This window comes from Hemiscyllium ocellatum, chromosome 19 (genome assembly GCF_020745735.1).
Source record: "Hemiscyllium ocellatum isolate sHemOce1 chromosome 19, sHemOce1.pat.X.cur, whole genome shotgun sequence".
NCBI lineage: Eukaryota > Metazoa > Chordata > Chondrichthyes > Orectolobiformes > Hemiscylliidae > Hemiscyllium > Hemiscyllium ocellatum.
Genome location: NC_083419.1, coordinates 50726768 through 50750627, shown reverse-complemented (window position 1 = coordinate 50750627; position 23860 = coordinate 50726768). Strand labels below are relative to the sequence as shown.

The window sequence follows — 23860 nt, the reverse complement described above, 5'->3', positions numbered from 1 at the left end:
ATTCCGCTGACACGCCACCTTGCAGATCCCACTGTCACCACCCCTGCCCCCCAGAACCCTGAGGGGAACACCACCCCAGTTCATGACTCCACCCCCATTCCTCCTAACACTACTCCCACTCCAGTTACAGGCTCTGCCCCCATTCCCAGCTCCACACCCACACCGGGTCCCAGCTCCCAGCCCTGCCGAGTTTTCACCATCTCTCCGGACCTCCCTCTCACTGAGGACGAACAATCAGTCCTCAGCAAAGGACTCACCTTCATCGCCCTGCACCCATGCATCAATAGATTTAATACTCAGCATGTCGTCGAACAATTCTTCTGCCGCCTCCGCCTCCGAGCTTACTTTCACAATCAGGACTCCCGCCCACCTTCCCCGAGGACCCCTTCGCCCACCTCCAACACACTGCATCCACCTGGAGACCCCATGCTGGCCTATTACCTGCTCTCGATCTCTTCATTTCCCCAGGCTGCTGGGACATTAACCGACTCAACCTGTCTACTCCCCTCCCCCACTCCAACCTCTCACCCTCACAACGCGCAGCCCTCCACTCCCTCTGCTGCAATCCTGACCTCACCATCAAGCCAACAGATAAAGGGGGCGCAGTGGTAGTCTGGCGCACTCACCTCTACACCGCCGAAGCCAGACGCCAACTCGAAGACACCTCCTCCTACTGCCCCCTCGACCATGACCCCACCCCCCATCACCAAACCATCATCTGCCAGACCATACAGAAACTCATCGCCTCAGGAGATCTCCCACCCACAGCTTCGAACCTCATAGTCCGGGAACCCTGTACCGCCCGATTCTATCTCCTTCCCAAGATCCACAAGCCTGACCACCCTGGCCGACCCATTGTCTCAGCATGCTCCTGCCCCACTGAACTCATCTCCACCTACTTCGACACTGTCTTATCCCCCCTAGTCCAGGAACTCCCTACGTACGTTCGAGATACCATCCGTGCCCTCCACCTCCTTCAAGACTTCCATTTCCCGAGCCCCCAATGCCTCATCTTCACCATTGATGTCCAATCCCTCTACACCTCCATCCACCATGACCATGGCTTCCAAGCCCTCCGTTTCTTCCTCTCCCGACGTCCCCAACAGTACCCTTCCACCGACACTCTCATTCGTTTGGCTGAACTGGTCTTCACCCTCAACAATTTCTCCTTCGAATCTTCCCACTTCCTCCAGACCAAAGGAGTAGCCATGGGCACACGTATGGGCCCCAGCTATGCCTGTCTCTTTGTTGGCTACACAGAACAGTCCATCTTCATCAGTCACACTGGCACCACACCCCACCTCTTCCTCTGCTACATTGATGACTGCATTGGCGCCACCTCGTGCTCCCGCGAAGAGGTTGAGCAATTCATCAACTTCACTAACACATTCCACCCTGATCTTAAATTTACCTGAACCATCTCCGACACCTCCCTCCCCTTCCTGGACCTCTCCATCTCCATTAATGATGACCGACTTGACACCGACATTTTTTACAAATCCACCGACTCCCACAGCTACCTGGATTACACCTCTTCCCACCCTACCTCCTGCAAAAAGTCCATACCATATTCCCAATTCCTCCACCTCCGCTGTATCTGCTCCCAGGATGACCAGTTCCAAAACAGGACACACCAGATGGCCTCCTTCTTTAGAGACCACAATTTCCCTTCCCACGTGGTTAAAGATGCCCTCCAATGCATCTTTTCCACATCCCGCACCTCCGCCCTCAGATCCCACACCTCCAACCGTAACAAGGACAGAACCCCCCTGGTGCTCACCTTCCACCCTACCAACCTTCGCATAAACCAAATCATCTGCTGACATTTCCGGTAGCTCCAGACAGACCCCACCACCAGGGGTTTATTTCCCTCCCCACCCCTTTCTGCCTTCCGCAAAGACCGTTCCCTCCGTGACTACCTGGTCAGGTCCACGCCTCCCCCCCCCCCCCCCCAACAACTCACCCTCCCATCCTGGCACCTTCCCCTGCCACTGCAAGAATTACAAAACCTGCGCCCACACCTCCTCCCTCACCTCCATCCAAGGCCCCAAAGGAGCCTTCCACATCCATCAAAGTTTTACCTGCACATCCACCAATATCATTTATTGTATCCGTTGCTCCCGATGCGGTCTCCTCTACATTGGGGAGACTGGACACCTCCTAGCAGAGCGCTTTAGGGAACATCTCTGGGACACCGGCACCAATCAACCACACCGCCCTGTGTCCCAACATTTCAACTCCCCCTCCCACTCAGCCAAGGACATGCAGGTCCTGAGCCTCCACCACAGCCACTCCCTCACCACCCGACCCCTGGAGGAAGAACGCCTCATCTTCCGCCTTGGGACACTTTAACCCCATGGCATCAATGTGGACTTCACCAGTTTCCTCATTTCCCCTTCCCCCACCTCACCCCAGTTCCAAACTTCCAGCTCAGCATTGTCCCCATGACTTGTCCTACCTGCCTATCTTCCTTTCCACCTATCCACCCCACCCTCCTCCCTGACCTATCACCTTCATCCCCACCTCCATTCACCTATTGTACTCTATGCTACCTTCTCCACACCCCCACCTCCACCCTCCTCACACTTATCTCTCCACCCTGCAGGCACCCTGCCTCTATTCCTGATGAAGGGCTTTTGCCCGAAACGTCGATTTCCCTGCTCCTCGGATGCTGCCTGAACTGCTGTGCTTTTCCAGCCCCACTCTAATCCAGCTTCTCAAGGTTGTCAGTGGTGATCCATCGGGTGTGGGGTGAGAAATGTTACTTTCCTCTTCACAGAGGTAAGATCCTGGCTCCAGTCATCATCGAATACGTCATTTACATCAGGAATCAATCCTACTCCTGGCTGTGGCACTCAAATCTGGAGTGATTTACCCTAGACGCCAAAGTGCCAGTCACGTCTCAACTTCCCATTGCCTCTATGTAGTACCAGGAGCCACTCACTTCATACCTGGGACCTATTGGAGTGTTAAGGATTTGTACCCCGTTGTAATCTTTGTACCCTATTCTGCTAGTTGCAGTTAGAATGGCATTCACCAACAGAGCTGATGATAAACAGTGACCATATATTGATAGCTGTGAGGACATACACGTGTCACAAATGTGTCCAAGGAAAGTGGTCTTCCTTTCCCTCTTGTTAGGTGTCAGCCTGCCCTGTGTTGCAGACCATCAGACAAGCCCGGGAGTGTTTGTATCTAGAAGGCTCAGACATACTGAGTGTGTCCTGCCCAGAGGTATGTGCATCCTTCTGGCCTTGAACTTGCACAGAGCTAGAGGTGTGGGGTGGAGGGGTGATGTGCAAGCAGGGTAGAGATGGAAGGTTTGGCCATGCTGGAGAGTCCTGAAGGGAGATTTCTGGAGGAGAGTGCCTGTATGTGACCTTCCAGCATTGCTGCATGTTCCTCTGTACTGTGCAGGCAGCACTGAGCCAGGTAGGTCGTGCCTGGTGGGGTGGTCTCTGCTGATCCTGAGAGAAGAGAAGGGCCCTCCTCTGCACAGCCCTGTCCACCAGGATCTCCCGGTCCCTTTCAGCAAAGTGAATGCTAATTTTCCTCCCTCTACCCTGTCCAGATCAATTCACATAAACTGCACAGTTCCATACTGACAGCACTTGACCTGTATTTTAAAGATGGCACCGGTGCTGAGAATCTCAGGACGTCCTGGCAATAGTGAGGACTTCACTCTGCTGAGAGGGCAGAAACAGTGAATGGGGAGCCGTTGGGCTGCAGTGTATAGCCAATGCGGGGAGTTTCAGAATACAGTGTAAGCAATCTCAGTGTGCCCTGTGGAGAGAAACCCTGTGTAAAACTCGCCAGAATTGTCCTTTTAATTTCCGCTAAAATTCAGTCCAATCATTTTCGAGTCAAGTGCAGGGCTGAATTATTGAGCTCTAAAAAAAATTATTTGGGCATCTATAAGTTTGAAAGTTCCTGCTTTTTTTCTCTGAAGCTTCTTGTAGTGATCGGTGCTGGGTCCATTACTTTTTGTCATATAAATGATTTGGATGTGAACATAGGAGGTATAGTTAGTTAGTTTGCAGATGACACCAAAATTGGAGATGTAGTGGATAGCGAAGAAGGTTACCTCAGTTTATAATGGCTTACAATGGGCTGAGGAATGGCAAATGGAATTTAATTCAGATAAATGTGAGGTGCTGCATTTTGGGAAAGCAAATCTTAGCAGGATTTGTACACTTAATGGTAGTGTTAAGATCCTAGGGAGTGTTGCTGAACAAAGAGGCCTTGGAGTGCAGGTTCATAGCTTCTTGAACGTAGAGTCGCAGGTAAATAAGATAGTGAAGAAGGTGTTTGGTGTGCTCTCATTTGTTGGTCAAAGTATTGAGTACAGGAGTTGGGAGGTCATGTTGCGACATTGGTTAGGCCACTGTTGGAATATTGCGTGCAGTTCTGGTCTCCTTCCTATCGGAAGAATGTTGTGAAACTTGAAAGGGTTCAGAAAAGATTTACAAGGCTGTTGCCAGGGTTAGAGGATTTGAGCTATAGGGAGAGGTTGAATATTCTAGGGGTGTTCTCCCTGGAGCTCTGGAGGCTGAGGGGGGGTGACCTTATAGAGGTTTACAAAATTATGAGGGACATGGATATGGTAAATAGACAGTCTTTTCCCTGGAGGTGGGGAAGTCCAGAACTAGAGGGCATAGGTTTAGGGTGAAAGGGGAAAGATATAAAAGAGATCTAAGGGGCACCTTTTTCACACAGAGGATGGCACGTGTGTGGAATGAGCTGCCAGAGGATGTGGTGGAGGCTGGTACAATTGCAACATTTAAAAGGCATCTGGATGTGTATATGAAAAAGAAGGTTTTGGAGGGATAGGGGCCGGGTGCTGGCAGGTGGGACTAGATTGGGTTGGGATATCTGGTTGGCATGGATAAGTTGGACCGAAGGGTTTGTTTCCATGCTATACAACTCTGTGACTTAGTGAATCTGATGTTACTGGAATCACACACCCTCAGTCATGAGGCTGGATTGTTGTTTTGTATCAGACCTTAATGGCGAGTGGTGTGAAATACTTACTGGACTTTGATAGAGTGGAAACCCTTCCAAATTGTAAACCTGGAAAGTTTGTTTAATATTTAAAAAAAGTACAGTGATGAGGATTGGTAGAAACCATACTGCTATTGTTATGAACTTAGTGGAGCCTGCAGCTTTGGGTTTTCAGAATCTGACAACCCAGATATTCACTGCAAAAATTAAGCTACAAGCTTCACAGTTTAAATCAGAAGTATTTAATGCACAAAAATCAAACTAATAATCACACAATTTTAAATAATCAGGTAGAGAGTCATTGAGATGTACAGCATGGAAACAGACCCTTTTGGTCCAACTCTTTATGTAAAGATTAAAAAATAAAGAACAAAGACACTTTTACTGTCAAACAAACTTCTTCGTACAACTTCCCATCTGCATCCATGTTAAGTTAGAACCCCAATAATCTTAAATCAAATGCGATCCTGAAATTGAAAGATTAACTAACTACTTAATCTTAGTAGAGTTTCAAGATTCGTAGAAGGGCTGAGATACCTTCTTGCTTACTTCCAGCAAGATGGTCCCTTCACATCGTCTCCAACCATCCCACAGCTATAGACTCCCAGTTTAATTCAGGTATTGCAAAGGTCTAAAGTGCAGCCACCTCAGATCAGAAATTCCCTGGTTCTAATGTTCTTTAATTTTGAGTCCTGTATCCAGAACTCTCTTTCTCTGTTCTGTAAGAAATCCAAATCACTGTTAGGAGTCTTTCAGTTAGCAATTGGTTTAATTCTTTAAGCCAACACCCATAATTTCAAATTAATTCAGCTGGAAAGAAATGCTCTCTGATCTGTAGCCAGATTGTTCTATTCTAAACTCAAATTGTTCGAACATACAGCCACCTCCAAGCAGTGACTTCCCCCTCTGAATTAGTGAACTTCATACTGACCTTTATGTTTCTATTGTTTATCTTCCAGGCAACTTGGTCACATGATGAGTTACTGGAAGACACATGCTTTGCAAAGAATTGAGAAACCCAGCTCCTGAAGGGAGCACAATCCCAACATGTAACATCACTTTTTTTTGGCTCAAAACACTACCATAGTGAAAATGGGCTGCAGGTCTACAGTGCACGGTTGATATTTCGCCATAGTTTTCCAGGAGGAAGTACAACCTTCTGAGCAGTGTTAGTTTTTTTTTGTACTACACAGCTGATTCAGTATATGCTCAAACCCTTGAAAGTTTTTTTTTGCAGGGCTACAAATGAGCAAGATTTTAAAGAGCCTGACTTATACACGGCATGTTTAGTTCACTTTGTGGCTGCAGAACTTAGAGAGATCATTGCTTCTAAGACCACTAAATCCAAATTCCTGAAGAAGGACTTATGCCCGAAACGTCGATTCTCCTGTTCCTTGGATGCTGCCTGACCTGCTGCACTTTTCCAGCAATGCATTTTCAGCTCTAAGACCACTGATGGCTAGCAAAGTCTAATTAAGACTTTCTGGGTCAGTGATACTTGTCGATTGATACAAGCAGATGTAGAAGGAATAACTTCTAACCAGCCTCTGATCTACCTTTTTCTTCTATTTCTAAAGTTGTTCTCATCTTCCTCTTTCCCTCCTTCATGGGATGAAAGAAATTCCCTTCGGCCTAGTGGTGTCACAGTGCCAACTGTATTTTGATCAGAATGACCTCATTAGCAAATGCTCTCATTGAAGTTCCAAAGTACGAAAGAAATCAATATGCAGCACTTACAGTCCTGACAGTGGAAGCACTAAATGACCTCCTTAATATGACAAATAAAACCAAAAGAATTGTGGATGCTGGAAATCAGAAACTAAAACAGAAATTGCTAGAAAGCTCGGCAAATCCAAGGACAGGTCAATTTCTGCTTTTGCTGTTTCAATTTCTGTTTTTGTTCCTCAATTTGGTGTGTTTCTCAAGGATGCCTTCATGTCAGACCATTTATGTACTGACGGTCATTACTTGGGTGAGAACTAGCTCCTCACCGTTGACCCCAATTAGATGGGCAGATCAAGTGACTTGTTCCCTTAATGTGAACTGTTGTTTTCCTCTTGGACAATAATTTGAATGCAGTCTTTTTGTAGTGCATTTAAGGTAGCAGCTATTAAGAATTTGGACAAAAGTCCAAAGTAAGTTATGGCTTCCTTACAATAATGGGCAAGACCTGACATGGTATTTTGAAATGTTTAAATATAATGTATCTTAGTATTTTCATTACCCTTAAATGAATAACTCATGAAGTTGTTTGGCAGATTGGACAGACTTATCAACTTCTCGATACTGGATTTCAAGTTTCATTTCATTAATAGAAAGTTTTATGTCCTTTTACTCTTTGTCTTGATAACGGGGGATGTTCTGAAGTGATGTCAATGATTTATTTTCATTTCAAAACGTGTTTGTTGTGTGAAGTGCGAGTCTCAGGTTTTTCTGTACTTGAGGCAACAAGAATACACACCATGACCAGAGAAATAACACTTGCACAAAGCTGTGATGATGATTTGGAACATCACGGTCTTGAAACAACACGATGTACAGCTGAATTGTCAATGATGGTAAATATTAAATATAAAGTCTGATTTTTCAAGTTAATGTGTCATCCCATGAAGCAGAAAAGGGCCCAATAACCTTCCTCCTAACATCTGAACCACTGTGAGAGTACATGGGCTTGATTTATCTGTCAGTTACAAGCTAAATAGATACACAGAAAATCTAAAAGACAAACAAAATGGAAAACAGACCCAAAAAATATCCTGTCCTCTCAAAAATGTTACAGATAATGACATGATAAAGTGTGCCCACCATAGTATGAAACCATTGCTCTGGTTAAAGTTGGCAACAGAGACAATGATTAGAAAGAAAATCGCACTTCCATTTTCCAGCAAACATCCTGAAATTGGATAGTGACATGACAAACAACTTTATGTATATCAGGCACTGCATATCTACCCGAAATATCAGATTACCTCAGATCAGCACTGGTGAATGAATAAACAATAAGAACCAAGACTGCCTGCCTGTGTAAATATACTGATTGTTATTTGCATAACTGTTACATTTTTTTGTGATGTCATGGGTGTGATTTATTTGTTCCCCTGTCTCATCTGAGAAACTGGTGAGAGGGAGCTGATGGTCTTGGGGTTTGAGGGGGTGGCGCTGGGCCTTGGCGGGGAGGGTGGGAGAGGTGGGGAGGAGGTTACAGGCCAGATGATGGGCTGAACTGGCGTGCACCTCAGAAACCTCATGAATAACCAAGGTGTTCATGAGGTAGATTTAAGCTGAAACTGTAAACATGCATGCTGCCTTCCTGAAATCAAGATGACCAATAATTCAAATACAAAAATGTAGGTCCTATGCGATGTTTAGGTTCAAACAGGCATTTCCAACATTTTGTTCATTTATATCGACTCAGTCAATGATCCCTAAATGAAGACCATTTAAAACCGGATCTGGAAGATTTTTCAATCTTCCAACCAACCTGCACAATAGGCCCTGGCCTGATGTACCATCCGCCTCAGCGTGGAATCTGAATAATATCTCTTCTTCCCAGTTTTAGCCTGACATCTGTCCATTGAACATGACTGGCAAGGTGCTCATGGGATCTGGGTGCTCCCATGGTCCAGGTATCATGCCATCATCAATGCATCCTAGATGGAAACTGACCGTTTCTTAGCAGTAGTATAGAGCAGACCTTGTATCGTCCAGTGCTCGGTTGGATCTCATGTTGCCTTACTAGCTGAAGTTTGCCAATTACTACCACCGAATGTGACCTTAAAATGTTTCGCAGTGGGCCACTTATTCTAAGTGTTCTTGAGATGCCTGACAGAAAACATTTGTTTGGAGAAATTAGTTTGCTAGTTTATAGGCTGTTTGAGGGGCTTTTCATAAATCTTGATTAAACATAAATAGGAAGGATTTAGAGGGCTTTGGGCCAATTGCTGCCAAATGGGACTAGATTAGGTTGAGATGGCTGGTTGGCATGGACGAGTTGGATGGAATGGTCTCATTCTATGCTGTACAAGTCTATGGCTCTATAAGCTCCATACAGCATTTGTCACTGGGGCTGCTGACCCCATCTTCAAGCTGCACTGCATTTAACATATGACTGGGCCCAGAGAGAATATCCAAGAGTCTGAAGTGGAGACTCCATGCTGTAGAAAGAAAAAGGTATAGTGGTTATGTGTTCACAGATGTTACGGAGTGAGCTTAGCTCCTAGAAAACAGCAGGCTATAATAGAAACATGCTGGCATTAAAGCAGGCAACTTGTATGAACAATGAGCTATAAAAGTCACAGCCTGAAGGGTTTAAATCTACACCTTATCTGCAATCCTCACAATGTTTGTCTGTATAGAAAAATGTAGGTCAGCTACTTTACTTCCATAAGACAGTTGCATTTTTACCATGAATGGCTAATTAAAAGAGAGCAGGTCCAATAGGATTTTTTTGGATGGTAGACTTTCCAGTCCTGCATCCACAGAGTCAGTGGGAATGTATCCCTGCCAATCAAAGCAATCCCTACACAGTTATTTCATGTTCCACAGAGCATTAATTGGCTGAAGACTGGATTTCCGTCCCTTATTTGAGCTCAGAGAACCGCCGGTCATTCTGGACTGGTCAGTGGCTTTGTCATTCCAACAACACCAGTGACCAAGACATGGGCTACAAGCAGTCCTTGAAATTTAAGGCTTGGTGTTTGGGAGCAACTAAGTACTTGTGGTGGAGGGAGTGCTAGTGATGGACAATGGGGGCCACTAACTAGATCCCTACCCTTCTGGCCAGAGACATGTGCAGCATAATCTTCCAGGCATTATTACTCATCCCCAAACTCTTCACACCGGCCTAAAGATTGTGGGATAGGTGGAAAGCCAGCCTTATTCACAGCCATTGCTACCTCAAGGCACACTCACATTTTCATTGGGGAAGTATCAGTTTGAGGTACTTTGCTAGCCTAGCCAACCCTCCATTAAAACACACTAAATAATTAGTTACTTGATAAAGAAAAATGACCTGAATATCATTTTAAGTCTGAACACTACAGTTAGAAAAGAAAAGTAAAAGATGATGGATTTTGGAAATCTGAAACACGCTTGGGGACTGTTAGAGAAGCTCAGAGGAACATAATTAATGTTTTTCAGTCCGAAATGAGTTGCAAAGAAACGTCATATTGGAATTGAAGCATTAACTCTGTTTCTTTCCCCAGAGATGCTGCTAGAGGGCCTTAGTTTCTCCACATTTTCTATTTGCATTTCTGCTAGAAACCTGTTCACAAAAGCACACACTTTTTTTTCTGGTGTTGGGCTCCTGTGGGCTACTTTCCCCAAAGTTCCATAGTTTTGTAATTTAAATTCTTCATTAATGGTGCTTCCATGAAAACATGCTTTTTTTATCCACATGTTGAATGTGTAATTATTCAGTAACTGGATTACCACAGAAATGTTCAAATCCAAAATGAATCAGGTTGTTGAGGCAGAGCCTGGACAAAACTTCTTTGTTTCTGATGTTGTTGCTCAGCCTGAAGGTAAAGAGACATCCAGATGGGATGTGTGCTGTTTACCACAGGTCTTTCCTCCAGTGAAAAATTGCCTGGAATGGGAAAAAAATGATATCCAATGGGCCAGCGAAAGGGTTAAGATCTAGAAGCACTTACTGCATTAGTGTATGTTTAGTTGATGAAAACATTCCCCTCTGTGTTATTCAAATAACTAATGCTTCAGCACCTACCAGAACAATAAGTGCAAGTAAGCCATTAACTACATTAATGTTCATAACCTTAACAACTAAAAGCAACAAGAACATACCATGAAAATTAAAGATTGCACTGTTTCCCATTATAGTCGCCTGACCAGAAGGATTGCTTTTTAACAAAAAAAGTAAAGTAATGATGAGCATTAATGCATTGCTTTGTCCCCTTGTTTCTCTAAACACTTTTACAATTTTTTTTGTTGAAAAGCAAGCATTAATAATTTTAATTGGGGAGGAATGGAGAATAACTCAGCCCAATTTTAACCAGTGAATTAATATTAATAATCATGCAGCAATAAGCCTGGTGAAGACTGATCATTGACTGTGCATGTACCACCTCACACTATCACCATGAACACATGGCATTTCAAATTTAAAAAGCTTAAAATTTGACTATCAATAAGATCTTTTTTAAGAATTATGATGTTCTCCCTCAAACTTTTTAACAGGAGTATTGACAAAACAAAATTATATTACTATACTGTCACTGTAATTACATCTGAACATCAGAAAGGCCTTATCTCCTTTATCTGAATTTAGTCATTGTTCAATAGAAATCAACAACTAGCCTCAGCTGAGGTTGTGATTATACTGTTGAAGCTAACTTTAGCAACAAATGTCTTACACACAATACAAATAAATGTATTTGCAAATAAACAGTTATCACCCTTTCATGGTGCAAATTATTATTGCATCCTCTTTCCCAAAGCGGAGTTCTAGCCTGAATTTAATAGACACAGCCCACCTTAGTGCAGCCTTCAGACTGTTATCGAGCAGTTGCAACTGGCACTTTGACTTCATCAGAATGATGGCAGAGGTTGGCACACATAGGATCTGCCCTCACATTCCTTCCAGAATGTGGTTGGGTGTTGCTTACGCATGCTCCTTATTGATTGGGTTTCCTTGTTTTGCCCTGACCATAAGCTCACACAGTGCTGATGGTGTTTTCATGTTGTATATGGCAAGTTGAGCATTACAAAATCCATTGGAGCAATTTTGATCTCACAAATAAATCGTGGATATTTGTTCAAATTCAATGCTATTAGAACAATTAGTTGGTGACCAATGCCTCTTTGATTATTTTGCAAGGGATATTGAGAGTTGTAAACTCTCCAACTTCTTGATATATATTTTTATAAAAAAATACTTTTTAAAATAAAGTCTTATACTCTTTATAAACACTTAAAAAGATTATACATTAAATTTTTAATATTCACATTTTATGAAATGGGTGTTCTTCCTTACGATGGGAGAGGATCATATTTCAGGCAAGCAATTACAGTCAAAAAGGCATCTTGCTTAACCTCAGAATACAGTATATCATAATGTGTATTTAAATTGATGGCTTATCATCTAATAACAACTCACTTATTGTTTCTTTATTGGTGTCCAGTGTTTGCCAAAGGTTTGGAACGTAAACAAAAATATGTCTTCCTTTGCAGAGATTAGAACTTCCCTAGCAGTATCTACAGAATATACTATCTTGGTGAACATGCCTCTCAGAACCAATATCAAAAGGAGGTTAATTGCTTATCTAATTCCTGTTTGTTTGGATCCATCTACGTGCATACTGTCAGTTGTATTTTTCGACATAACACTCATTGTAACTAACTGACCACAAAGTGCTTTGAGATGACTCTGTCAAGGACATTTGTGGTGATACATAAATATGCACTTCAGAAATTCAGAGAGTCATACAGCATGGAAACAGACCTTTCGGTCCAACCAGTCCAAGTCGAACATAATCCCAAACTAATCTAGTCCCACCTGCCTATGCTTGGTCCATATCCCTCTAAACATTACTTATACATGGACTTATCGAAATGTCGTTTAAATGTTGCAACTGTACCTGCATCCACCACTTCCTCTGGACGTTTATTCCACACATATACCACTCTGTGCAAAAATATTGCCCCTAATGTCTTTTTAAAATCTTTCGACTCTCACCTTAAAAACATACCCCCTAGTTTCGAAATCCCCCATCCTCGGGTAAAGACACTTGCTATTCACTTTATCTATACCCTTCGTGATTTTATAAACCTCTATAGGGTCACTTCTCAACTTTCTACCCTCCAGTGAATAAAGTCCCAGCCTCTCCTTATATCTCAAACCCTCCTTCCTGGTAACATCCTGATAAATCTCTTCTGAATCCTCTCCAGCTTAATAATATCCTTCCTATAATATGGAGACCAGAACTGGACACAGTACTTCAGAAAAGGCCTCACCAATGTCCTGTGCAACCTCAACATAATGTCCCAACTGCTATATAGGTAGTTCTTCTATAATGTGATGGTTGCGTTCTTGTGCAAGCCCGCATTACAGAAAAATCGCGTTTTAGAAACACATATCCTCAATTCGCCAATCGCATTACAGCAACTTTACATTAACAAAACGCACGTTATAGCAGAATGACCTGTACTCAAAAGGTGTGAGCAATGAAGGCAAGCATGCTAAATGCCTTCTTAACCAGCCTATTTATATGTGATGCAAACTTCAAAGAATCATGTACCTGAACCCTTAGGCCTCTATGTTCTACAACACTACCCAAGGCCTTACTTTTAATTGTATAAGTCTTGCTTTTGTTGTTTTACCAAAATGCAATAGCTCACACGTATCAAATTAAATTCCATCTGCTGTTCTTCAGCCCACTGACCCAATTGATCAAGATCTCTTTGTAATCTTAGATAACCTTCTTCACTTTCCACTATGCCACCAATCCTGGTAACATAGAACATAAAAAAGTACAGCACAGAATAGGCCCTTTGGCCCACAATGTTGTGCTGAGGTTTAATCCTAACGTAAAATATAATAACAACCTACTCACCCCTCAACTCACTGCCATCCATGTGCAGGTCCAGCAGTCACTTAAATGTCCCCAATGACTCTACTTCCACCACCACAGCAACGCATTCCATGCATTCACAACTTTCTGCATAAATAACCTACCTCTACCATCTGCAAACATACTAACCATACCTTCTATATTCGCATCTAAATCATTTATATAAATGACAAACAAACGTGAACCTGCACCAATCCCTATGGGACACTGCTGGTGATAGGCCTCCAGTCCAAAAAACAACCCTCCATCATCACTCCAACAACACTCCATCCTGCCATTAAGCCAATTATGTATCGAATTGGCAAGCTCATTCTGAATCCCATGTGACCTAACTTTACTAATAGTCAAAGAAACCTTGTCGAAGGCTTTACTAACGTATTTACACAGTCTTTACTTCAGAACATGTAACAAGTAAAAGGTCTTTTTTGAATTTTACCTGGAATTAATTTCTAAAGCATGAGGGAAAATTCCAATATCCCAACTATTTCTAAATATGAACCATAAATATCTGACAACGTCTGCTTCAAAAACAATATCGTTCGAATTGAAAACTGTTGCAACTGAAAGATTTGCAATGTATAAAGGGCCCTTAAGGTTAAAATCTAAGTAAGCAACAGATTTCACTGGTCGGTACCCATATAGAGAAAAAGTAAGAATTCACTAATATATTGTATGAGCAAATTCAATTCTCACAGTAAATTTTTAATGGAAGACATATTTGAATGAACTCCATTTAAGTTAACATAATTTGAATTAAATGATATCAAATTAAGAGTACACTGTATCTACTTCCTCATATAGCTATGTTTTTAATAGTTTGATCACGGAATCCCTAAATACCATGGATAATGGACATTTTAACGCCCTCAGGGAAGTTAGTGAATCAGGTTTTTTGTTGAAACTTAAAGTCCAAGTTGCCGTGGTGGAATTTGAACACATGTCTCCATATCATTAACTCAAGTCTCTGGATCACTAGTCCAGTAATGTAAGCACTCTGCTTGATGTAGCTGACATAACCAACATTCCATTTGTAAATAGGTTCCAAAACAATGGTAACTTCCTGGTCAAGGTGTCAAAGGCCGTTGATAACTGCATGTTCTAACATCTAAACTTTTAAGAAGAGATGGTCAGATTTCATAGCAAGTGGCTGCATCACCTAAATCTGTCTTTAAATACCATTAAATCATTTAAAGAATAAGTAATCCAAATTACATAGCATCCCCCATGACTCCGCAGAACTGTGCAGCACTGAGGATGTGTACTCACTGCTGTAATAAAGAAGATAATGCAGCCAATTCATGCACAGCAAACTCTCATGGCCTGCATTGAGATAATGAGCAAATGATCTATCTTAATGAAGTTGGTCGGTGGATAAATATCGACCTGAACACTGGGAATGTCTTTGAACATCACATGGTGCTTTTCAGAGAAGGCTTTTCTTGAAGGTCATGACAGAGACCCTGGCAAAGTCCCCACTGAATTCAAAGCCACAATTATATGAATTTTGAGAAACCTTTCATTAAAACTTCTCACAAGAGGCTTGTTAGAAAAATGTAGGCATCCAGGAAGATCAAGCAGCATGAACCTAAAGTAGATTGATGAATAGAAACTAAACAGCAAGAGTAAAAGGTTGGTAGTTAGATTGAAGAATTGTAGCGCTGTAATGTGGTGCTGAATTCATGTTTAATCTGGATACAGAAAGACAGTTTACACCTGAGTACAGAGAACTCAATATTGAAATAGAGCCATAGAGTCATAGAGCTGTACAGCACGGAAAGAGAATCTTTGATCAAATTTGTCCATGTTGACTAGATATCCTAAATAAATCTAGTTCCACTTGCCAGCACTCGGCCCATATCCCTCTAAACATTTTCTGTTCATATACCCATTCAGCTGCCTTTTCAATGTTGTAATTGTACCAGCCTCCACCACTTCCTATGGCAGCTCATTCAATACCCATTCATTGGGTCCCTTTTAAATCTTTACCCTCTCACCTTAAACTAATGCCTTTGAGTTTTGGACTCCCCAACCCCAGGACAAAGACCTTGTCTATTCACCCTATTCATGTCCCTCATGAATTCATAAACCTCTATAAGGTTCACGCCTCATTCTCCAACACTCCAGGGAAACAGCCCCAGCCTTTCCAACCTCATCCTTCAGCTCAAATCCTCCAACCCTGGCAACATCCTTCTAAATCTTTTCTGAACCCTTTCAGGTTTCACAACATCCCCCGATAGGAAGGAGACCAGAATAGCACACAACATTTCAAAAATGGCCTTACCAATGTCCTGTACAGCTGCAACATGACCTCCAATTCCTGTACTCAATACTCTGACCAATAAAGGAAAGCATACCAAATGCCTTCTTCACTATCCTATCTACCTGCAACTCCACTTTCACAGAGCTATGAACCTGCAATCCAAGGTCTCTTTGTTCAGCCACACTCCCGAGGACCTTACCATTAAGTGTATAAGTCCTGCTAAGATTTGTTTTCCCAAAATGCAGCACCTCGCATTTATCTAAATTAAACTCCATCTGCCACTTCTCAGCCCACTGGCTATCTGATCAAGATCTTGTAATCTGAGGTAACCTTCTTCACTGTCTACTACATCCCCAATTTTGGTGTCATCTGCAAACTTACTAACTATACATTTTATATTCACATCCAAATCATTTATATGATGAAAAGCAGTGGATGCAGCATCGTTCCTTGTGGCACAATGCTGGTCACAGGCCTCCAGTCTAAAAAGCAACTCTCCGCCACCACCCTCTGTCTTCTACCCTTGAGCCAGTTCTATATTGAAATGTCTAGTTCTCCTTATATTCCATGAGATCTAATCTTGCTAACTAGTTCACCATGAGGAATCTTATTGAATGCCTTACTGAAGTCCATGTAGATCATATTCACCACTCCGCCCTCATCAATCCTTTTTGTTACTTCTTCAAAAAACTTAACCAAGGTCGTGAGACATGATTTCCCACATACAAAGCCATGTTGACTATCCCTAATCAGCCCTTGCATTTCCAAATACATGTAAATCTTGTCCCTCAGGATTCCCACCAACAACTTGCCCACCACTGATGTCAGGCTCACCAGTCTATAGCTCCCTGACTTTTTCTTACCACCTTTCCTAAATGGTAGCACGATCTTAGCCAACCTCCAGTCTTCCGGCACCACACCTGTGACTATTGATGATACAAATATCTCAGTAAGAGGACCAGCAATCACTTCCCACAGTTTCCCACAGAGTTCTAGGGTACACCTGATTAGGTCCTGGGGATTTATCAACTTCCTCCTGACTGTACACCCACAGTGCTGTCATCTGTGCTGGGTCAGTCCTGACAGTGGGACAGGGATGGTGATGGTGCTGTCTGGGACATTGTCTGTAAGGTATGATTCTGTGAATATGACTATGTCAGGCTGTTGCTTGACTAGTCTGTGAAGCAGCTCTCCAAATTTTGGCACTAGCCCTCAGATGTTAGTTGGAAGATTCTTGCAGGGCTGACAGGGCTGTTTCTGCTGTAGTCTTTTCTGGTGCCAAGTTCGTTGCCAGATGGTTCATCCGGTTTCATTTTTTTCTTGAGACTTTGTGCTGATTGATACAACTGAGTGATTTGCTTGGCCATTTCAAAGGGCAGTTGAACGTCAACCACATTCTTGTGGTTCGGAAATCCTGAGTGAGGATGGCAGATTTCCTTACCTTAGTGAGTCAAATGGGTTTTTCCCACAATCAACAATGGTTTCATCAATAGAATGACACTATAGCAAAATATAGTGTGAATATATGATTGAAAACAGAATTGAGGATTATAAGGATATGTTCAGAGATTTATTTAATGTGAAATTGTTGTATTAAGAATGGTGACTGATCAATTTTGAATAAAGTAAAGACTTGCAGTATTTTTGCATCATTCATGATCTTAGGTTGTCTGAAAGGGCTTTATAGTCAATGAAACACTTAATGTGTAGTCACTGTTGTAATGTAGGAGAAGTGGCAGTCAATTAGCAATTAGCCAACAGCAAATTCCCACAAACGGCTATGTGATGATGGCCAGATAATCTGTTTTTGGTAACGTTGATTGAGGGATAACTAGCAGTCAGGACATGGAAGATTTTCCACGTTTCTTCTCAAAACCAGGCCTTGGAAAGAATTATGTCCATATGAGAGAGCAGATGGCATCTTGTCTTCAGCAAACAATAGCATTTCAGGCAATGTAGCAGTCTCTCAGTACTAAGAACATTGTTACTATGTTCAAACATCTGAACTCATTCTTGAATCCTTGTCTAATTGGCTCTGAGATGCAGCTATGGTTACTAAATTAGCATCTGGAAGTTAGACGTTTTGGAATTTTGGTTCATTTACTTTGAAAAGGTAAAGGGCTGTACAGAAACATAGAAAATAGACATGATTTGGAGATGCCGGTGTTGGACTGGGATGTACAAAGTTAAAAATCACACAACAGCAGGTTAAAGTCCAACAGGTTTAATTGGAAGCACCAGCTTTTGGAGCGACGCTCCTTCATCAGGAGGTTGTGGAGTACACAATATGTGTCTTACAACTGTGTACTCCACAACCACCTGATGAAGGAGCAGCACTCCGAAAGCTAGTGCTTCCAAATAAACCTGTTGGACTTTAATCTGCTGTTGTGTGATTTGTAAAATAGAAAATAGAGGTAGCAATAGGCCATCAGATCTTTGAATGTGCTCTACCATTAAATATGATCCTGGCTTATCATCCAACATAGTAATCCAATCCTGCTTTGCCCATCTCACCTCTGATCCCATTAGCCTTAATAACTATATCTAACTCCTTCTTGAAAATATTCAGTGTTTTGGCCTCACCTGTGTTCTATGACAGAGAGTTTTACAGGCTCATCATCCACTAGGTTGAAGAAATTTTTCCTCAACTCAGTTCCAAATGGCCTACCCTGTATCGTTATACTGTATGATAGCTTTCCTCAAGATAGTTTGGGGGGATTATTATTATTATTTCACACAGTCTTCAAAATAAACAAGCTGGGTGACCTTTCTCATTTCATCCTTTGTTACACTTCAAACCATAGACTCCCTCCAGTGCAGAAAGATGCTATTTGGCCCAGTGAGTCTGCAGTGACCCTCCAAAGAGCATCCCATCCCTGAAACCCTGCATTTGCCATGGCTAACCCACCTAGCCTGCACAGTCCTGGACACAATGGGGCAATTTAGCATGGATTCTGGATCAGTGGTGCTGGAAAAGCACAGCAGTTCAGGCAGCATCCAATGAGCAGCAAGGGCCAATCCACCAAATCTGCACATCTTTGAACTGTGGAAGGAAACTGGAATGCAGATACTGGAACAATGTGCACACACCACACAGAGTGTAGCTCGAGGCTGGAATCGAACTTGGGTCCCCAGTGCTGGGAGGCAGCAATGCCAACCACTGAACCCACTCAAAAAGCTTTTTATAGCATTGAAAATAAGGCAAACCAGTTATGTATATTAGTGTTTTCCCCGTAGAAGGTCACTCCCAGAATAGATTTTGAAGTCTAATCACAAAACTGTCCTACACAGGAGGCCACTTCGGCTGGATTGACCAGTCTTTGTAATGTTGGTCCACGTGACAATTGAATTAGACAGAAAGGTCCAACAGCAATTACATAGATCAGCTGTTTTACTGGTTACGACTAAGAGAAATTTCTGGCGGGACATTTGGTAAGAACATCGGGTCTTTCTCGCTCACTCTAAGTAGAGAGAATGGAACAATTGGCGCATAACATCAGCTTTGGGTCCCTGCTTGATATCACTGCATCATCCCCAACAGTGACAGTGTAGCACTTTGTCAATCCTGCGCTGAAATGTCTAACCCAGTTCATGTATTCGAGTGTCTGGAGTGAGGAAATGAAACGGCAATCTCCTGTTTCAGAACGGAGAGTGCTAACCACTGAACCGAGGCTGAATGGGAAGTCACTCTAATTCAATTTGAATCCCGTGCCTAAATCTGAATCATTGTTTCCACTGTAAGCGTTTGCTGTGTGAGGTTGAAATGCACCGTGTGTGTTTCTTCTTTAATTTAAAATCAATACTTAAACGGTGACGGGTCAGTGGAAACTTTTTTTTTAAAAAACTGCATTTATAGCAATCAGTTTAAACGCTGTGATCAATCTGTTCCAAAGCAGGAAGTGAGCTAATGATCAAACTGTTCTGTAAAGGTGCAAAGTGTCCTCATAAAATAAATCTCTTTTAGCTCTTCTCTCTCGAATGGAAAGGGCGACAGGAACATTCGCACACAGTTGCATTTCACACTTCCCTACTGTCGAAAGTGTTCGCATTTCTTCTAGTTGTAAATGATTTTTTTGGGGGGGAAAATAATAAACTTGTTGCCAATAGACTGAGAACTCTCTTCCCACCTTCTTCCCCCGTTCCTCCCCCCTCAAGCAATCCCTTCGGAAAAAGCAGTAAGGGTGGAGTCACGGCGTCAGATCCGCTGGCCAGTTGCTGTCTCTGTCTGTGTGTGTGTGTAAGAGAGAGAAAGCTGTGCTGTATTAATGTGGAATAGTTTCCTCCTGAACTTGCTTTAGGTTACTGCTTAGAGTCTGTGGAATGTGGTTACCACTGAGTTTGATCTGTGTGGTTCTTTTTAAAAGTAACCCCTTGAAACATTCACCGTTACGTATGAGACAGTTTCTGTTTGAAAGCTAGCTCCACAGAGTTCTTTTTTGTTATATTTTTTTATCGCCCACTGTGCGGTTGACTCCTGGGGCCAGTCACTTGCCCCAAGCAGCGTCCTCTCCTGACCCACCACCTTTTTATTTTTTTGTTTGTTTTTCACTTTCGCCCGTTCGGGGTTAAGTCTGTGTGCTAACCATGAGGAATTTCCGCAGACCGAAGTTCATGAGTTCACCCAGCCTCAGCGACCTGGCCAAGAGCGAGCAAGCAGCGTTAGACGAGCGGGGGACCCAGCAGCGACGCGCCGGCTCCAACGCCACCTGGAACAGGTAAAGGCTACAAGTGACATCTCTCCCCGCCCCCCCCCCCCCGCACAGCCTCACTGTAAGTGTTTACAAGTGCACTCGCTCGCTTCTAATTTCAAGCCTAACCTCTACATTGCATGGATCAGAACTCTCGTTCAAATCAATGTGTAGTCTCCTGTCGGGGCGCCTGTTTTAATATTAAGACATGTGAAGGCGTCAGCATCTCTGGAGAGAGAAACCGTTCATGTTTTGAATGCGTTCTGATTCTTCACTGAAAAATGGTCACTTCAAAAGGGCAGACTGGTTCTGAGCACAGAAGATGGGTGTTTCATTAGATTTCCAACATCCACCCATTTCGAGTTGTCCCATTCTGTCAAGAAATTGCCCAGGGGTCCACATATACTTGGGGAAAGTGAGGACTGCTGGAGATCAGAGCTGAAAATGTGTTGCTGGAAAAGCGCAGCAGGTCAGGCAGCATCCAAGGAGCAGGAGAGTCGATGTTTCGGGCATGAGCCCTTCTTCAGGAATGAAGAAGGGCTCATCCCTGAAACGTCGACTCTCCTGCTCCTTGGATGCTGCCTGACCTGCTGCGCTTTTCCAGCAACACATTTTCAGCTCCACATATACTTGCTCGACTTGCACCCACTGATGTCAATATTGGGTTGGGTTTTGCCAGGTTGCCTTGCCAATGGGACTCAGCCAATCGGCTGGCAGCATAGTGCCACTGCTGTCAGTGGTCTCCTGCTGAAGCTGGAGACAGGAGAGGCAGTCTCTATGTCGGAGCACTCTGGGAAAAATTTCAGGGAAACTTCATTTAGCCCAGGCAGGCCCCAGTGATGGGCCTTAGAACCAGTCTGCTGGGAGGCCCTTATATGGAGTCATCAGAAAGAAAAATTCATTCCACCCTGTGAGAAATCCTTCATTCTCAACCCACAATGAGGAAACCTTAAAGGGTGAGGTGTCACTACACTGTTTATATACAGGGCAACATCTGTAACAAAGTGATTGAATATTTACTATAACATTATTATCATAACACGTGATGTTATAACCCAAGAGTTTTAAGTCCAAAAATAGCATCCAATTTGAAAATCAACAAAAACAATTTGTACAGTCTATAAAGCTGTAATTATGGACAGTGTGCAACACTGGCATCATCCACAGCTATAACATTAAAGTCAAAGATCCTTTTAAAATATGGGACGAATAGGCTCAGGCATCCTCAGTTGCGTACTTAGTTTCTATGTCAAATTGTGGTGCTGGAAAAGCACAACAGGCCAGGCAATATTCGAGGAGCAGGCATTTCTGATGAAGAGCTTATGCCCAAAATGTCGACCCTCCTGCTCCTCGAATAACGCCTCATGGGCTGTGCTTTTCCAGTGCCCCACTTTTCGACTGAACTTCTCCAGCATTTGCAGTCCTCACTTTCCACTTAGGTTCTCTGTAGAATAATGGTATGAAGCTCAGACATCTGCTTAGGGAAGGCAGGTTTTTATTATTAGTCTTTTAGTAAGATCTTTTTAAATGAGTGAGTGTTTATAACTGTTAATGTTAAGAAGTTGCACAGTTGAGAAGATAATTTAATGCTAGGCTTTACTGTTAATCGATGTTTCTAGAAGTATATTCGGAAGCTTTTTCCAAAGTGATGGGTCTGCCTTTATTGTATGTCCTGATTGGTTTACAATAATACTTGTAAACTTCTTAAATTTATTAATGGAAGCCACCAGATGTTTTATTAATAGAATAAATTAACTGCACTTTAGCCCACAACTGGCAGCTGCTTTGCCACTTCTGAGCGCCACTCCAAAGTTAATTTAATTTGATTGGAGACTAGAGGACAAATAATTTATAAGATGTGCCTGGGTTGAAACTTAATATTTAGGGAAATGTGCTGCTAACTTGAAATGCAAGCATCTGACTGATCACTGGTTACTGCATTGTGTCAAAGGCAGTAGCAGAGTAAAAAGGATGACTATATTAAATTGTTCTGGCTAATTGGTCTCTATTAACTGGACAGTATTATTTATTTGGTCTAAACAAATGCTGAATCTTTTGTTTTCCAGCATACAGAATGCTGTAATCGCGGTCTTCCAGCGGAAGGGTTTACCTGATAATGAGCTCTATAGTCTTAATGAAGGAGTCAGGTGAGTAAGTAAAGAACTTCTGTCTTTGAGATTAACCTTTCTTGGCTGAAATGCTGGTCCGTCCAACTGAACTTCTGTGATGTAAAAAAGCAGACTGAAAATAAGCATTTCTTATAAATAAGTTGATCCACTGATAAGTCAGTTGCTGGAAAATTCTGATTTGGTGGGGAAGCTAATTATTTGGTGCTGAAAAGTAATGCTTTCTGTAATTCAAAATAATCTCCAGCAATGGCATGCGAAAAGATAGTAAGTTTACCTGGGACAGAGTAATAATGTGCTAATTGACCATTCCCCTTTCAGTAACAATTATTTTCATGACTCTCTATACCTTGTAACTGATTCACTTGTTTATCAGGAAGCAAGCAGTTTCATGGGATCAATGCTGTTTGGTACCTTACTTTGACATCTAGGCAAGGAGATCCCTTTTTGACACCTTTGTACATTAAACTGTTTTAATTCTCTAATATTATCTGAGTATTCCCTGAAGGCAGCTGCATTCCTTCAGTAATCCATCTAAAATCACACTTAAAGTAAAACCAAGCTCAGATAACATGTATTGTGTGGACCATTTGACAGCAACTTGTCACAGTCGAATCAGAATCTTTCTTCTGTTGACAGCTGTCAATTGCTGCTGTATTTCCAGTACAGATTGTAAAATAGCAATCAGGGGAGGAACAATAAATACTTATAACCCTAACTTCAGTTCACTCTCATAACCTGACTAGGATCAGTGAAATCCCTATTAACCATTAGTTGAAGCTGCACATTCTTGCCTGTATGATTCACAACCACACCTCATTGTCCTTTAGTTCAAAGAAAAGTGAAGCTTACAAACTATGAATAATACATTAGTTTGCTTTACTATCTGTATTTTTAAGTATTAAACTTTAAATAGTAATGATGACAACACTGGTGAACTGTTATGAGATGTTTAAAGTCCGATAGCTTAAGTTCTGCCTAATCGATTGAATGAGATTGCACTCTCATTGAACTTTACAATCTTGTCAAGCCTTCACTCTAAATTGGATCATTAACAGCTATAATTATTTGGAAATAAACATCTGTTTTAATATCTGCAATACTGATCTCCTTTGAATTTTTCCCCCAGTGGCTGATATTTGAGCTGAAATGTTTAGAAAGCGGACAACAGATTGTTGATAGTAAATACAAACCATG

General features: G+C 42.4%; 1 protein-coding gene across 3 annotated transcripts in view; it reads left to right on the top strand.

The window, feature by feature from the left end:
• LOC132824974 (proline-rich protein 5-like) overlaps positions 1-23860 on the top strand; it is a 128063-nt gene that overhangs the window by 32757 nt on the left and 71446 nt on the right. For 2 of the 3 annotated variants that reach the window (XM_060839905.1, XM_060839906.1), the window contains exons 2-3: positions 20451-20564; positions 22604-22684. In XM_060839905.1, the coding sequence (XP_060695888.1) occupies positions 20461-20564; positions 22604-22684 (185 nt within the window). In that variant the 5' untranslated portion in view covers positions 20451-20460. Of the gene's footprint in view, positions 1-20433; positions 20565-22603; positions 22685-23860 lie in introns of those variants that run through there. The other variant, XM_060839904.1, reaches the window with a different exon arrangement.